General features: G+C 45.1%; 1 protein-coding gene across 5 annotated transcripts in view; it reads left to right on the forward strand.

The window, feature by feature from the left end:
• vit (vitrin) overlaps window positions 1–17,034 on the forward strand; it is a 197,365-nt gene that overhangs the window by 100,415 nt on the left and 79,916 nt on the right. For 2 of the 5 annotated variants that reach the window (XM_068020391.1, XM_068020401.1), the window contains 9 exons: window positions 375–508; window positions 2,301–2,378; window positions 3,011–3,226; window positions 4,518–4,556; window positions 4,668–4,727; window positions 4,837–4,962; window positions 6,400–6,468; window positions 7,389–7,451; window positions 9,954–10,019. In XM_068020391.1, the coding sequence (XP_067876492.1) occupies window positions 375–508; window positions 2,301–2,378; window positions 3,011–3,226; window positions 4,518–4,556; window positions 4,668–4,727; window positions 4,837–4,962; window positions 6,400–6,468; window positions 7,389–7,451; window positions 9,954–10,019 (851 nt within the window). The remainder of the gene's footprint in view (window positions 1–374; window positions 509–2,300; window positions 2,379–3,010; window positions 3,227–4,517; window positions 4,557–4,667; window positions 4,728–4,836; window positions 4,963–6,399; window positions 6,469–7,388; window positions 7,452–9,953; window positions 10,020–17,034) is intronic. The other 3 variants (XM_068020413.1, XM_068020408.1, XM_068020424.1) reach the window with 3 other exon arrangements.

The following is a 17,034-nucleotide window of genomic DNA, read 5'->3' on the forward strand; positions in this document are numbered from 1 at the left end:
GGATAGGGAGGGATGTAGGGGCTGGAGGAGGTTACAGAGAGAGGGAGGGTTGTAGGGCTGGAGGAGGTTACAGGGATAGGGAGGGATGTAGGGGCTGGAGGAGGTTACAGAGGGAGGCAGGGTTGTAGGGCTGGAGGAGGTTACAGGGATAGGGAGGGATGTAGGGGCTGGAGGAGGTTACAGAGAGAGGGAGGGTTGTAGGGCTGGAGGAGGTTACAGGGATAGGGAGGGATGTAGGGGCTGGAGGAGGTTACAGAGGGAGGCAGGGTTGTAGGGTAGGAGGAGGTTACATGAGGTCATGGAGGGATCTGAGAATGAGGATGATAATTTTAAATGGAGCAGGAAGATGTTAACAAGCCCATTGTTTACCATAGTGGTGTCATTGACAACAGAGGAGGAAAGATTCACGTGCGGAAGGCGCCCAGCAGCTCCAGTTACAAAGGGACTTTCTCCCATGGCGTTCGATCCCTGTCACTCCCCAGATGGAGAGAGTCTTTCATGGTGTCAGGTAATCGTTTCCAAGCTTTAAATTTAATTAAGAAGCTCAGATTGAAGGGCGCACTTGTTCTGTTTTACCCTTGATTTTGTCATTTGGCTGTTCGACAACAAGAATTAAGGGCACAGTATAAGGTAGGTTGTTTCAGATAAGAAGCTGTGATTGGGAAGCCTCACTCAGTGGGAGAGTAGGGCAAAGAATCAGATGCAGAGCTTGAATCGAGCTCCTAGTTGTCTGGCCATTACAATTAATGCGAAGGAAATGGAAGGAGCAAATCCTGATCTACCGATTGGCACTCTCAGTGGGTGAGGCTCCCCACCTGGAGTCATCTGCCTTGTATCCACTTAGCAGAGGAGCTCCCTTTAAGATTCATTTTGACCCGAGCACTCCCTTCTTACAAACATTTCCTGCCAGAATTGACTTAATCCTAATAAGCATTTTTTGCATCATAAACTGGTTTGTGATGGAACTAACCTTCCCTACTCAACCACCAAATAATTGGAGTTGCCAACTCTTATTGTACATATTCCTGGAGGTTACATCACATGACCCCTTGCCTCCAATCACCCCTCCTGGTCAAACAGCCTTTTCTACATCTGAATTTTTTTTTATAATTAATAAACCAAAGTCTTCAAAGTAAATGACATGTCTCCCAGATTTTATTGCTCACAGTCGTGTCCAAAGGATTAATTTTTAATTCCTGGAGACTCCAGGAAAATCCGTGAGGGTTGGTAATCCGACAAATAATCCTGCTTTACTGTCTTTCGCCATGAATCCTGGTTAGCTTTCTCCGTCAAAATCTAAATCATTGTTGGAGGTTCTGTCTTTCCAATGAGACGTTAAACCAAGGCCCCACCCGTCCTCTCAGGTGGATGTGAAAAATCCTCTAGCACTGTTTGAAGAAGAGTAGGGGAGGTCATCCCCCCCCGACCCGACCCCTGCACCCCCTCCCCCCACCCCCACCTGGCCAATATTTATCCCTCAGCCAACATCATGAAAACAGATTCACCTTATTTACTGTGTGCGGGAGCTTGCTGTGCACAAATGGGCTGCTGCGTTTCTACACTACAAGTGTAGTCCATTACTGGTGAAGGGCTCTTAAACCCCTGATAAAGCTTCTCCTCTCTGAGGCAGCAGGTACTTGTGTTGTGATGTTGAAGTTAAAGTTAATAATCAGTGGCGGGGTGTCCTGCCCGCGAACCCCAACTGGAAAATTGCAGGCTGTACTTATTGCACCTGACTTTTTGTTTTGTGAGGCCAGTTGGGTAAAGAAAGACTGGCATCGATATATCCTCAGAATATCTCAAAGCATTTCATAACCAGTGAAGTTGTTTTTTCAGAAGTGCAGTCTCTGTTATAATGTAGCAAACACAGCAACCAATTTGCACACAGGGAGATCCCACCAAGGCAATGTGATAACAGCCTGATAACGTGTTTCAGTGAAGTCAGTTGACAGACAAACATAATCTCTTCTTCAAGTAGCACCATGGAGTATTTTACACCCACCTGAGAGGACAGACAGGGCCAGAGTTTAACACCTTATCTGAAAGACAGCACCTTTGACAGCATAGCACTCCCTCAATACTGCACTGGAGGGTCAGCTTTTAATTTGTGTGCTCACGTTTCTGGAGGAGGAGGATTTAAACCCACAAGCTTCTGACTCAGAGATGAAAGTGCTACGACTGAGCCACAGCTGATACCCAGATATGGCGTGAGCTGCTCTCAATGTACCAACTGCACTCTGTACTCCTCATGATGTCCGGTCTCAATGTTCACCAAACATTCCTTCTGTCTATTCCTCTAGAGCTCAAACAACAGAAAGGAGTGAACTATCCATCAATCCTTGAATTTCTGCCTTCAAGAACCTCGAGAATCAGGACAGGTAAATGTTTTGGCTTGGAACTGGTGTCGTGGGACATGAATAGCAAGCTCTGTTACAGAATTAAACACTGTCCTTGATACTTCATTAACATAATCTCACTGGAGGAGGTGGAAGTTGGGGAGGGGGAGGTGTCCCAATGGCTCTGCCACTGAGTGCACCATCCCAGTACGGTACTGAGCCAAATAGACTAGTCATAATTACTATTTCCCTAATGAATGAAAGACAGATATAATGCATTACCACAAAATCACTAAAATATCAATGGAAGCAGTTTTTAGGGATAGAGTTCCAATCCCAGCTTCAGCCCTGGGCTGTGCTGAGTTAGTTGAATGTTAGTGTGGGCTGGGAGTGGGAGGATGCTTCAATGCCTCTTTGGTTAGGAAGCAGGAAAATATCATCCACACTTCCCAATTTTTGATCTGGTGCAGGCACGACGGGCCGAATGGCCACCTGCTTTGCTGAAAGATTCTTGCTGGAAAGGGTGGGCGTGTGGGCCTTGAGGGAAATATTTAAATAGGCCACGAGGAGATGAGGCCTCTTTGATTATCACTGAAGTCAAATTCAGTTTAACTTCGCAAAAGGACACAACATTAATCTGTTTTTTTTTCTGGGTAATGGGGTGTTTTACACAGAGAAGCTGAAGACTACCAACGTGCCAGCTCCCACAACCACAGTCACAACACCCAAACCAACCAGCAGCACTACAACACGGCAGGCTGGAACACCTCAGCAAGTTGGATGTGATGCCACCACTACCAAACTTCCTGCGCCAAGGACCATCGTACCAACCAGCACCTCTCAACAGACTGCCCCCACTCAGCCGCTCCTGTTTGAAGTGAGGGATGCGGGTTAGTGGCATTGGGGAACTGGGGAAATGGTTCAGGGAACCTATCACTGCTTCAGAGGCTGGGCTAGGATCCCAAAGGACCTCAAATCACTGAAGGTTGGTTAAGAGCTGCAGTCCATCTGTCCGTCCAGTGTCTGGGCTCTCTGATGGTAGCGTTGTGGAGTTTTGCTAATGGAAGATGATCATTTATTGTGTGCACAATCCCTGCTGTTGGCTCTTGCAGCAAGGTCAGGGGCAGAACAAGGATTGGGAAACTGCAGATTTGAGGGCATCGCCTCTGCTCCATATTCATTTTGCAGTGTGCCCAATTCGACCTCCCTCCTTGGGTCACAGGTCAAAGGTTGGATAATCCACTTCTGAAACCATCCAGCCCTAAAGAAAAACTTAGTAGCCTATGAAAAGCCTGGATTTGTACCAAGGGCATGTGGCTGGTTTTCACTTCTAAATTATTCAACAATAGGATTAGTAGCACTCTACCCCCTGAGTCAGAAGATTGTGTGTTCCAATCCCACTCGAGACTTGAACACATAATCCCAGTGCAGTACTGAGGGAGCGTTGCACTGTCAGAGGTGCTGTCTTTCCAGATGAGACATTAAACTGAAGCACCACCAGCCCTCTAAGGTGAATGTAAAATGGCATTGTGTTGAAGAAGATGTTGCTATTCGTATCTGTCTTGCCCAATATTTATGCCTCAATCTATCACAAAAATAGGTATTCTGGTCATGCTCACATTGCTGTTTCTGGGAGCTTGCTGTGCAAAAAGAAGTTGCACATGTCCTTCCCACCACCCACCACCCCCCCCCCCCCCCCCCGCGACCTCCAGCATCTTGAAGAATAAAAGTGGCAAGTGTTTGGAGAGTGATGCCCAGCAGGAGTGTGGGTTTATGATTTAAGGTTGTGGCCCCTTTTTCTGGACTCCCTCTATGTACCTTATCAACTCCTTTAATCATCTTAGACACCTCAATTAGATTACCCCTTAATCTTCTATACACAAAGAAATACAAGCCGAGTCTATGCAATCTGGTCTTGTGATTTAACCCTTTTAGCCCCAGTACCATTCTGGTGAATCTGTTCTGCACCCCCTCCAAGACCAATATATTCTTCCTGAGGTGCAACACCCAGACCAGAATGCAGTATTCCAGCAGGGGTCTAACCAGAGCTCTGTACAACTGTAACATAACATCCACCCCTTTGTACTCCAGCCCTCTGAGATAAAGATCAGCAAGTTATGAGCTCTTTTGATTACTTATTATCACCATCTACTGTGTTTTAATAATTTGTATCAATTCCAGGTCACATTCTCTCTCCACATGGCAGGGGGCAGCAATCAGGTAGGCGGCTAATTAAATTGCCAGGCGCTCTTTTATTTTTTTCTATCTGTGTCGCTTTTGATTTGCGGTGCAGTAAAGATCCCGACTGACAGAGTGACATTACCTTCCCAGCTTTCCGAGGGTCAGCTGTGTCTGAGCTCACCAACAGGAACTACCCTCCACCACACGCAGGTACCTCGCTCACTCGATCCCACTGAACCTCCGCTCTTCATTTATCCAATGTGCCAATTTCCATGGGCTCGTGCTGTGTAATGCTAAATGCTGCTTTTGTCACCACCAGGAGTCCACCGCCGGGAGCCAATCATTGCAGTCCGTCGGACGGGCAACTTGGGCGCTAGTCTTGGTATGTTCGGCCCGCACGCTTTAACAACACGCTGGACAACTTCTTGCTCCTGCTTCATCAGAGGTCTTTTTTTTCCTTTTTTTGCTCTCCCCTTTTTTAAATTTTTCTTTTATCTTTCATTCCCTCTTTCTATCTTTCACCTTATTCTTTTCTCCCTTCCTTTCTGGCTGCAACACAATTGCCCCATTATACCGAGTGGCTGTTATGTTATTGAGAATGTTACTGGGAAGCCTGGAGTACGGCTGCTTTGATCTGTTAACTCACACTCTCGGGACACAACTCTTTCACCTCCAGGTTTCACCAGACAGGCACAGCCGAGATCTGATTGGCTGATTCCTCCAGCAAGCCAGGTGGGTAAGTAAACCACTGGCGCATATTCTCCAATCTCTGTCGCTGAGTGAACTTGCCTCTTTCTGTTCCATATGCCTCAGAGCCCACAGCACCTCACACAACAGGTCATTACTCACTGAAGTTAGACAGGCCATTCCACCATGGTGGGCATCACAGTTGAGGCCGATCCTGTTTTCATCTAACCTACCACATTCCCTACATTACAAAAATGAAAACACTTGCAAAAACAAACCCCATTGGCTGCAAAGCACTTTGGGACGTCTGGAGGTGGGGAAAGGTGCGAAAGAAATGCACATCTTTCATTCTTTCTTTTAAACATTCCACATTCTTGCCATTTCTTCCTTTAAAAATTGTTTCCTTGATTGTGGCCTGGTTCAGTCATAGTGAGGAAATGGTGATTGTAGCTGATAAATCTTAGTTCATTACCGAGAAAATAACTGGACTTGAAAAATGTTTTTGTGTTTTGAATCCTTATTTCTTCTTGTGATATAATGGAGCCTGTGTATTTGGGTACAGTTGTGTAGTGGTTATGTAAGGCAGAGACCCAGGACTACTGTGTGAGTGTTTGTGTGTGTGTATGTGTGAATGTGTGAGTGTTTGTGTGTGGCTGTGTGTGTGTTGTATGTGGGGTGTGTGGCTGTGTGTATATGTGAGTGTAAGTGTGCGTGAGAATGTGTGTGGCTGTTATGTGTGTGGGGGTTTGTGTATGTGAGAGTGTGAGTGTGTATGTGCGTGTGTGTGTGAATGAGTGTGTTTGCGTGTGCATGTGAGAGTGTGAGTGCGTGTGTGTTTGCGTGTGTATGTGCGTGCATGTGTGAATGAGTGTGTTTGTGTGTGTATGTGAGAGTGCAAGTGTGTGTGAGTGTTTGTGTTTGAGTGTGAGTGTGAGAGAGAGAGAGACAGATTGAATTGCTTTCATTTCAGCCTAGCAATATTGTGATCTGGTTTGCTTCATTATTACTGCAGTGTGGAAACAGTCTATCTTCATGTATTTTACTATAGGTTTGTGTTTTAATTGATCGTGGGATGGCAGTGGGGGAGGGGGAGGTTGTTCTGGTGGGGGCCTCAAATGTTTATTAATTTCTAATCTGACCCTGTCGTTAGCAGCAGAATGAAGTTTAAAACTGACACTTTTTTTTGCATTTGCAGCTGCTAACGGTGAGCTCGTGGCTGACCCTGCGTACACCTGGACTGATGTGGAGACATATGACACTCCAGGTCAGGGATTCACACAGCCAAGGGGATGAAGATTGTGAATCTGTCTCCTGGGGTTTGCCCCCACACAGACTGGAGTAACAGCAAGATGGGCTGGAATTCCCATTGGTTCCACCAGTTTTCGGCCAGAGATATGGCACAGAACCATGGGAAACCTCACCGAATTTCAGTCCCTAAATCACAGCATCTTTTAGCACAGGAGGCCATTCAGCCCATCATGACTGTGCCAGCTCTTTGAAAGAGGCTTCTAATTAGTCCCACTCCCCTGCTCTTTCCCCATAGCCCTGAAAGTGTTTTCCTTTCAATTATTTTTCCAATTCCATTTTGAAAGTTACTATTGAATCTGCTTCCATCATCCTTTCAGGCAGCACATTCCAGATCATAACAAGTCACTGCGTAAAATAATTTCTCATCTTGCCTCTGGTTCTTTTACCAAACACTTTAGATCTGTGTCCTCTGATTACTGACACTCCTCCACTGGAAATCGTTTCTTTAACACCTCTATTAAATCCCCCCTTAACCTTCTCCAATGTAAGGAAAACAAGTCCAGCTTCTCCAGTCTTTCCCATAACTGAACACCCTCGTCTTGGTACTATTCCAGTAAATGTGCACATTTTGGAGAAAGAGTGTTTGTATATAGCTCCCAGTTGGACCTGTCCTCGATTTGCTGCGTTGTCCAATTATCGGACAGCATTTTACTCCTGGATCTTCACCCTGGGTGTTATTAAATGCAGGAATGTCTGGGTTTCAGGGTGTGTGGGGTTTGGGGTGGCATCACCAATCGATGTCAGACTCAGGGATGCAGGCAGAGACATGCAGTTAACAGGCCGAGTAGCTTTACATTCCCACATGTAATGTTATGGCTGTAGATCTTGTCAGAAGGCCAATCACTGCTGCACTTACAGTGAGGTTCTGCTCCCTAGGTTACAGCTCCAAGCCTGCATTATCGGACTACGAGAAGTGGGTCCTCAGCCTTGGGGAAAGCAGTAAGTACGTTTGGTATTTTCTTTTTTCTGGACACACTTATTAAATGAAATTTAGTTTGGAGCAGGAGTGAGGTGAGTAGGCCACAGTGCATAACTCGCTCCCTTTTGCTTGACTATCTGTGCCCCAAGTGGGGAGGAACGGGCTCGGTGCAGGAAAATCCAGCCCACAGTGAAGTGCTGACTGAAATGCTGCTACAAGCTTCACCGCTACCTCCATGTTTTCAACTCAGGAGAGCAAGATGTGGGCGGAAGTGGCTGAATTTAGGAGTGGGAGGTGCAGCAGGTTTTTGTGGAACCCTATGAATCGACAACAACCTCATGCCTTTAACATGGTAAAACATCAAAGGAGCGTTATTAGACAAAATTTAACATGGAGTCACATAAGGAGATATTAGGATAGGTGACCTCAAGCTTGGTTAAAAGAAGTAGGTTTAAGGAGCATCTTAAAGGGATAGAGAGAGGTGGAGAGGTTTAGGGAGGGAATTCAAGAGTAGCGATATTGGCCAGGACATTGGGGGACTTTGCTGCTCTTTTTCAAAATAGTGCATGGGACTTTTTACATCCACCTGAGGGGGCAAACAGAGACACAGTTTAATGTCTCATCCGAAAGATAACATTTCTCTCAGTACAGCACTTCCTCAGTACTATACTGGAGTGTCAGCCTAGCTTATGTGCTCAAGTCTCAGGGGTTGGCATGGCCTCAACGGGCCAAATGGCCTCCTTCTGTGCTGCAAAATTGGCTCTATGATTCTGTGAATGGGAATTGAACCCACAACCTTCTGACACCTACAAGGACATTGAAGTCATAGGTTAGGCCACTGCAGCAGTGTTTCAACACTTGAAGCATGGTGGCCTTCTGCACTCAGTTGAGATCGTCAGCATGTTGGTCGATTGGTTACTTTTTCAGCCTGACCATTAATATAGCACTGAAACCCCTGAGGACAATTGACCGGCATCTGTACATCCAGGGAACACAGCTCAGTGAGTTAGTCTTGTAGTCTGACCTTTGACTCTCATGCCCTGCAGACGGGAACTGAGAATCATGGCATTGCCCTTTCCATGAAAATGTGAGGATCGCGTAAAGGTTCTAGAAGCAGTCAGCGTTCCTTCATTCAAATGCAAATTAAGGCAGCTTTTTCCAGAAAATAACATTTTGGGATACAGTATATGAGTAGCTTAATGAGACATAAAGATGATGTTTAAACTTGTGTTGGAGACAACAACCAGGGGCCATCAATATGGTTTAGTCACTAATAAATCTAATAGGGAATTCAGGAGAAACCTCTTTATTCAGACAGCAGTGAGAATGTGGAACTTGCCAGCACACAGAATGGTTGAGGAGAATAGCACAGATACATTGAAGGGGAAACTGCATAAGTACATGAGGGAGAAATGAACAGAAAGATATTTTGATGGGGTTTGATGAAGTAGGGTGGAGGAGGCTCATGTGCAGCATAAACACCAGCATGGACCAGTTGGGCCAAATGGCCTGTTCTGTGTTGGAAATTCTATCATTCTACCACCACCTTCAACATTCACTCCCCCTAGCACCGACGCACAGTGGCAGCAGTGTGTACCATCTACAAGATGCACTGCAGCAACTCACCAAGGCTCCTTCAACAGCACCTTCCAAACCTGTGACCTCTACCCCCTAAAAGGACAAGAGCAGCAGTTGCATGGGAACACCACCACCTGCAAGTTCCCCTCCAAGCCACACACCATCCTGACTTGGAAGTATATCACCGTTCCTTCACTGTCACTGGGTCAAAATCCTGGAACTCCTTCCCTAACAGCACTGTTAGTGTACCAACATCCAAGGACTGCAGCAGTTCAAGAAGGCAGCTCACCACCACCTTCTCAAGGGCAATTAGGGATGGGTAATAAATGCTGGCCTGGCCAGCGACACCCACATCCCACGAACGAACAAAAAAAAAATTGAGACATGATCTGTGATCCATGTTTTGACTTGTGGTTTCCAAAGCTCTCCATCATTAGGGTTTTCCTTGCCTCATGTCTGAGTCTATTGTAGACTCATTCATAGAGATTAATTGCTATAATTAGTCAACCACTCCACTCCATTATCATTGTCATGTGACTACCAGGATAGTAGATGAACTTTGGTCTTTTTAAGTCTAGTAATTCCTATCCTGTATATAATTTGGCAGGTCACAGAATCCAGGATCCAGGTTTATGGAAGTTTGACTCTTTAGGCCATGTTAAGAGGTTCGATATTTCAGTCATTGATTTGTACATCAACCCAATTTTGCAGCAGGGAGCCTCAGTCTCCGGGTGTGTGCATGAGGAGATAGCCGGCACATTTCCATGACTTTAATGGTTGACAAAGATGGCAGCAACACCTGGAATCTTGTGATACACAATGAATTGTGAGGCTCCATGTTGAGAACTGGGATTTGGAAACTTTACTCTCACATGTTGAATAAAGGCACATGTAATTATTATATATTACAACTATAAGTAACCATCTCCAATATTTTATTGAAGGTCAAAGATTTGGGGCACCAGGGAGCAGACAGTGGGGATCCAGCCCAGAAACATTCAAGACGCAAAGTAAGTAAAACTATTCCAGTGTTACTTTTACCAGGTCACGAGGTAATTGACAGTGCTGTCCCCCTCCTAGCTATCAGAAAGAAGGAGCCGTACAGGGGTTCCTTTGGACAGCAACGAATCAGAGAAAATGCAGCACCAGAAATGGCATTTCAGCCCATTTGGCCTGTGCTGCAGGTTGGCTCATCATCTGGGAGGGGTTATTCTATTGAGTGAGTGACTGTGGGTGTTATTCTGTTGAGTGACTGTGGGCATTAATCTGTTGAGTGACTGACTGTGGGTGTTATTCTGTTGAGTGAGTGGCTGTGGGTGTTCTTCTGTTGAGTGTGTGACTGTGGGTGTTCCTCTGTTGAGTGACTGTGGATGTTATTCAGTTGTGTGACTGTGGGTGTTATTCTGTTGAGTGAGTGACCGAGGGTGTTATTCTGTTGAGTGAGTGACTATGGGTGTTGTCTGTTGAGTGAGTGACTGCAGGTGTTATTCTGTTGAGTGACTGACTGTGGGTATTATTCTGTTGCGTGAGTGACTGTGGGTGTTATTCTGTTGAGTGAGTGACTGTGGGTGTTATTCTGTTGAGTGAGTGACTGTGGGTGTTATTCTGTTGAGTGAGTGTGGGTGTTATTCTGAGTGCCTGTGGGTGTTATTCTGTTGAGTGAGTGTGGGTGTTATTCTGTTGAATGACTGTGGGTGTTATTCTGTTGAGTGAGTGTGGGTGTTATTCTGTTGAGTGCCTGTGGGTGTTATTCTGTTGAGTGAGTGACTGTGGGTGTTATTCAGTTGAGTGAGTGACTATGGGTGTTATTCTGTTGAGTGAGTGACTGTGGGTGTTACTCTGTTGAGTGACTGTGGGTGTTACTCTGTTGAGTGATTGTGGGTGTTACTCTGTTGAGTGACTGTGGGTGTTATTCTGTTGAGTGACTGTGGGTGTTATTCAGTTGTGTGACTGTGGGCGTTATTCTGTTGAGTGAGTGACTGCGGGTGTTATTCAGTTGAGTGAGTGACTGTGGGTGTTCTTCTGTTGAGTGAGTGACTGTGTGTGTTACTCTGTTGAGTGACTGTGGGTGTTACTCTGTTGAGTGACTGTGGGTGTTATTCTGTTGAGTGACTGTGGGTGTTATTCTGTTGAGTGAGTGACTGTGGGTGTTATTCAGTTGAGTGAGTGACTATGGGTGTTATTCTGTTGAGTGAGTGACTGTGGGTGTTACTCTGTTGAGTGATTGTGGGTGTTACTCTGTTGAGTGACTGTGGGTGTTATTCTGTTGAGTGGGTGTTATTCTGTTGAGTGACTGTGGGTGTTATTCTGTTGAGTGACTGTGGGTATTATTCTGTTGAGTGACTGTGGGTGTTATTCTGTTGAGTGACTGTGGGTGTTATTCTGTTGAGTGACTGTGGGTGTTATTCTGTTGAGTGACTGTGGGTGTTATTCTGTTGAGTGACTGGGTGTTATTCTGTTGAGTGACTGTGGGTATTATTCTGTTGAGTGACTGTGGATGTTATTCTGTTGAGTGACTGTGGATGTTATTCTGTTGAGTGACTGTGGGTGTTATTCTGTTGAGTGACTTTGGGTATTATTCTGTTGAGTGACTGTGGGTGTTATTCTGTTGAGTGACTGTGGGTGTTATTCTGTTGAGTGACTGTGGGTGTTATTCTGTTGAGTGACTGTGGGTATTATTCTGTTGAGTGACTGTGGCTGTTATTCTGTTGAGTGACTGTGGGTGTTATTCTGTTGAGTGACTGTGGGTGTTATTCTGTTGAGTGACTGTGGGTGTTATTCTGTTGAGTGACTGGGTGTTATTCTGTTGAGTGACTGGGTGTTATTCTGTTGAGTGACTGTGGGTATTATTCTGTTGAGTGACTGTGGGTATTATTCTGTTGAGTGACTGTGGATGTTATTCTGTTGAGTGACTGTGGATGTTATTCTGTTGAGTGACTGTGGGTGTTATTCTGTTGAGTGACTGTGGGTGTTATTCTGTTGAGTGACTGTGGGTGTAATTCTGTTGAGTGACTGTGGGTGTTACTCTGTTGAGTGAGTGACTGTGGGTGTTATTCCGTTGAGTGACTATGGGTATTATTCTGTTGAGTGACTGTGGGTGTTATTCTGTTGAATGACTGTGGGTGTTACTCTGTTGAGTGACTGTGGGTGTTACTCTGTTGAGTGACTGTGGGTGTTACTCTGTTGAGTGAAGGTGGGTGTTACTCTGTTGAGTGACGGTGGGTGTTACTCTGTTGAGTGACGGTGGGTGTTACTCTGTTGAGTGACGGTGGGTGTTACTCTGTTGAGTGACGGTGGGTGTTATTCTGTTGAATGACTGTGGGTGTTATTCTGTTGAGTGAGTGTGGGTGTTATTCTGTTGAGTGAGTGTGGGTGTTATTCTGTTGAATGACATTGGGTGTGATTCTGTTGAGTGAGTGTGGGTGTTATTCTGTTGAATGACTGTGGATGTTATTCTGTTGAGATAGTGTGGGTGTTATTCTGTTGAGTGAGTGTGGGTGTTATTCTGTTGAGTGAGTGTGGGTGTTATTCTGTTGAGTGAGTGTGGGTGTTATTCTGTTGAGTGAGTGTGGGTGTTATTCAGTTGTGTGACTGTGGGCGTTATTCTGTTGAGTGCCTGTGGGTGTTATTCAGTTGTGTGACTGTGGGCGTTATTCTGTTGAGTGAGTGACTGTGGGTGTTATTCTGTTGAGTGAGTGACTGTGGCTGTTATTCTGTTGAGTGACTGTGAGCATTAATTTGTTGAGTGACTGACTGTTGGTGTTATTCAGTTGATTGACTGTGGGTGTTAGTCAGTTGAGTGACTGACTGTGGGTGTTATTCTGTTGAGTGAGTGACTGTGGGTGTTCTTCTGTTGAGTGAGTGACTGTGGGTGTTATTCAGTTGAGTGGATGACTGTGGGTGTTATTCAGTTGAGTGACTGTGGGTGTTATTCTGTTGAGTGAGTGACTGTGGGTGTTCTTCTATTGAGTGTGTGACTGTGGGTGTTCCTCTGTTGAGTGACTGTGGATGTTATTCTGTTGAGTGACTGTGGGTGTTATTCTGTAGAGTGAGTGACAGTGGGTGTTATTCTGTTGTGAGTGACTGTGGATGTTATTCTGTTGAGTGACTGTGGGCATTAATCTGTTGAGTGACTGACTGTGGGTGTTATTCTGTTGAGTGACTGACTGTGGGTGTTATTCTGTTGACTGTGTGACTGTGGGTATTATTCTGTTGAGTGACTGTGGGTATTATTCTGTTGAGTGACTGTGGGTATTATTCTGTTGAGTGACTTTGGGTATTATTCTGTTGAGTGACTTTGGGTATTATTCTGTTGAGTGACTGGGTGTTATTCTGTTGAGTGACTGTGGGTATTATTCTGTTGAGTGACTGTGGATGTTATTCTGTTGAGTGACTGTGGATGTTATTCTGTTGAGTGACTGTGGGTGTTATTCTGTTGAGTGACTGGGTATTATTCTGTTGAGTGACTTTGGGTATTATTCTGTTGAGTGACTGGGTGTTATTCTGTTGAGTGACTGTGGGTATTATTCTGTTGAGTGACTGTGGGTGTTATTCTGTTGAGTGACTGTGGGTATTATTCTGTTGAGTGACTTTGGGTGTTACTCTGTTGAGTGACTATGGGTGTCATGCTGTTGAGTGAGTGACTGCAGGTGTTATTCTGTTGAGTGACTGACTGTAGGTGTTATTCCGTTGAGTGACTGACTGTGGGTGTTATTCAGTTGAGTGAGTGACTGTGGGTGTTATTCTGTTGAGTGACTATGGGTATTATTCTGTTGAGTGACTGTGGGTGTTATTCTGTTGAGTGACTGTGGGTGTTACTCTGTTGAGTGACGGTGGGTGTTACTCTGTTGAGTGACGGTGGGTGTTACTCTGTTGAGTGACGGTGGGTGTTATTCTGTTGAATGACTGTGGGTGTTATTCTGTTGAGTGAGTGTGGGTGTTATTCTGTTGAGTGAGTGTGGGTGTTATTCTGTTGAATGACATTGGGTGTGATTCTGTTGAGTGAGTGTGGGTGTTATTCTGTTGAATGACTGTGGATGTTATTCTGTTGAGATAGTGTGGGTGTTATTCTGTTGAGTGAGTGTGGGTGTTATTCAGTTGTGTGACTGTGGGCGTTATTCTGTTGAGTGCCTGTGGGTGTTATTCAGTTGTGTGACTGTGGGCGTTATTCTGTTGAGTGAGTGACTGTGGGTGTTATTCTGTTGAGTGAGTGACTGTGGATGTTATTCTGTTTAGTGACTGTGAGCATTAATTTGTTGAGTGACTGACTGTGGGTGTTATTCAGTTGATTGACTGTGGGTGTTAGTCAGTTGAGTGAGTGACTGTGGGTGTTCTTCTGTTGAGTGAGTGACTGTGGGTGTTATTCAGTTGAGTGGATGACTGTGGGTGTTATTCAGTTGAGTGACTGTGGGTGTTATTCTGTTGAGTGAGTGACTGTGGGTGTTATTCTGTTGAGTGAGTGACTGTGGGTGTTCCTCTGTTGAGTGACTGTGGGTGTTATTCTGTTGAGTGAGTGACCGAGGGTGTTATTCTGTTGAGTGAGTGACTGTGTGTGTTATTCTGTTGAGTGAGTGACTGTGGGTGTTATTCTGTTGAGTGAGTGTGGGTGTTTTTCAGTTGTGTGACTGTGGGAGTTATTCTGTTGAGTGCCTGTGGGTGTTATTCAGTTGTGTGACTGTGGGCGTTCTTGTGATGAGTGAGTGACTGTGGGTGTTATTCTGTTGAGTGAGTGACTGTGGATGTTATTCTGTTGAGTGACTGTGGGCATTAATCTGTTGAGTGAGTGTGGGTGTTATTCTGTTGAATGACTGTGGATGCTATTCTGTTGAATGACTGTGGGTCTTATTCTGTTGAGTGAGTGTGGGTGTTATTCTGTTGAGTGAGTGTTACTCTGTTTAGTTAGTGTGGGTGTTATTCTGTTGAATGACTGTGGGTGTTATGCTGTTGAGATAGTGTGGGTGTTATTCTGTTGAATGACTGTGGCTGTTATTCTGTTGAATGACTGTGGCTGTTATTCTGTTGAGTGAGTGTGGGTGTTATTCTGTTGAGTGACTGTGGGTGTAATTCTGTTGAGTGACTGTGGGTGTTACTCTGTTGAGTGACTGTGGGTGTCATGCTGTTGAGTGAGTGACTGCAGGTGTTATTCTGTTGAGTGACTGACTGTAGGTGTTATTCCGTTGAGTGACTGACTGTAGGTGTTATTCCGTTGAGTGACTGACTGTGGGTGTTATTCAGTTGAGTGAGTGACTGTGGGTGTTATTCTGTTGAGTGACTGACTATGGGTGTTATTCAGTTGAGTGAGTGACTGTGGGTGTTATTCTGTTGAGTGACTGTGGGTGTTATTCTGTTGAATGACTGTGGGTGTTATTCTGTTGAATGACTGTGGGTGTTATTCTGTTGAATGACTGTGGGTGTTATTCTGTTGAATGACTGTGGGTGTTATTCTGTTGAGTGAGTGTGGGTGTTATTCTGTTGAATGACTGTGGATGTTATTCTGTTGAATGACTGTGGGTGTTATTCTGTTGAATGACTGTGGGTGTTATTCTGTTGAATGACTGTGGGTGTTATTCTGTTGCGTGAGTGTGGGTGTTATTCTGTTGAATGACTGTGGGTATTACTCTGTTGAGTGACTGTGGGTGTTATTCTGTTGAGTGACTGGGTATTATTCTGTTGAGTGACTTTGGGTATTATTCTGTTGAGTGACTGGGTGTTATTCTGTTGAGTGACTGTGGGTGTAATTCTGTTGAGTGACTGTGGGTGTTACTCTGTTGAGTGACTATGGGTGTCATGCTGTTGAGTGAGTGACTGCAGGTGTTATTCTGTTGAGTGACTGACTGTAGGTGTTATTCCGTTGATTGACTGACTGTGGGTGTTATTCAGTTGAGTGAGTGACTGTGGGTGTTATTCTGTTGAATGACTGTGGGTATTATTCTGTTGAGTGACTGTGGGTGTTATTCTGTTGAATGACTGTGGGTGTTACTCTGTTGAGTGACTGTGGGTGTTACTCTGTTGAGTGACGGTGGGTGTTACTCTGTTGAGTGACGGTGTGTGTTACTCTGTTGAGTGACGGTGGGTGTTACTCTGTTGAGTGACGGTGGGTGTTATTCTGTTGAATGACGGTGGGTGTTATTCTGTTGAATGACTGTGGGTGTTATTCTGTTGAATGACTGTGGGTGTTATTCTGTTGAATGACTGTGGGTGTTATTCTGTTGAGTGAGTGTGGGTGTTATTCTGTTGAGTGAGTGTGGGTGTTATTCTGTTGAATGACATTGGGTGTGATTCTGTTGAGATAGTGTGGGTGTTATTCTGTTGAGTGAGTGTGGGTGTTATTCTGTTGAGTGAGTGTGGGTGTTATTCTGTTGAGTGCCTGTGGGTGTTATTCAGTTGTGTGACTGTGGGCGTTATTCTGTTGAGTGAGTGACTGTGGGTGTTATTCTGTTGAGTGAGTGACTGTGGATGTTATTCTGTTGAGTGACTGTGAGCATTAATTTGTTGAGTGACTGACTGTGGGTGTTATTCAGTTGATTGACTGTGGGTGTTAGTCAGTTGAGTGAGTGACTGTGGGTGTTATTCTGTTGAGTGAGTGACTGTGGGTGTTCTTCTGTTGAGTGAGTGACTGTGGGTGTTCTTCTGTTGAGTGAGTGACTGTGGGTGTTATTCAGTTGAGTGGATGACTGTGGATGTTATTCTGTTGAGTGACTGTGGGTGTTATTCTGTAGAGTGAGTGACAGTGGGTGTTATTCTGTTGTGAGTGACTGTGGATCTTATTCTGTTGAGTGACTGTGGGTGTTATTCTGTTGAGTGACTGACTGTGGGTGTTATTCTGTTGAGTGACTGACTGTGGGTGTTATTCTGTTGAGTGACTGACTGTGGGTGTTATTCTGTTGAGTGACTGACTGTGGGTGTTATTCTGTTGAGTGACTGACTGTGGGTGTTATTCTGTTGAGTGTGTGACTGTGGGTGTTATTCTGTTGAGTGACTGTGGGTGTTATTCTGTTGAGTGACTGTGGGTGTTATTCTGTTGAG

Source organism: Heterodontus francisci, chromosome 3, assembly GCF_036365525.1.
Source record: "Heterodontus francisci isolate sHetFra1 chromosome 3, sHetFra1.hap1, whole genome shotgun sequence".
NCBI lineage: Eukaryota > Metazoa > Chordata > Chondrichthyes > Heterodontiformes > Heterodontidae > Heterodontus > Heterodontus francisci.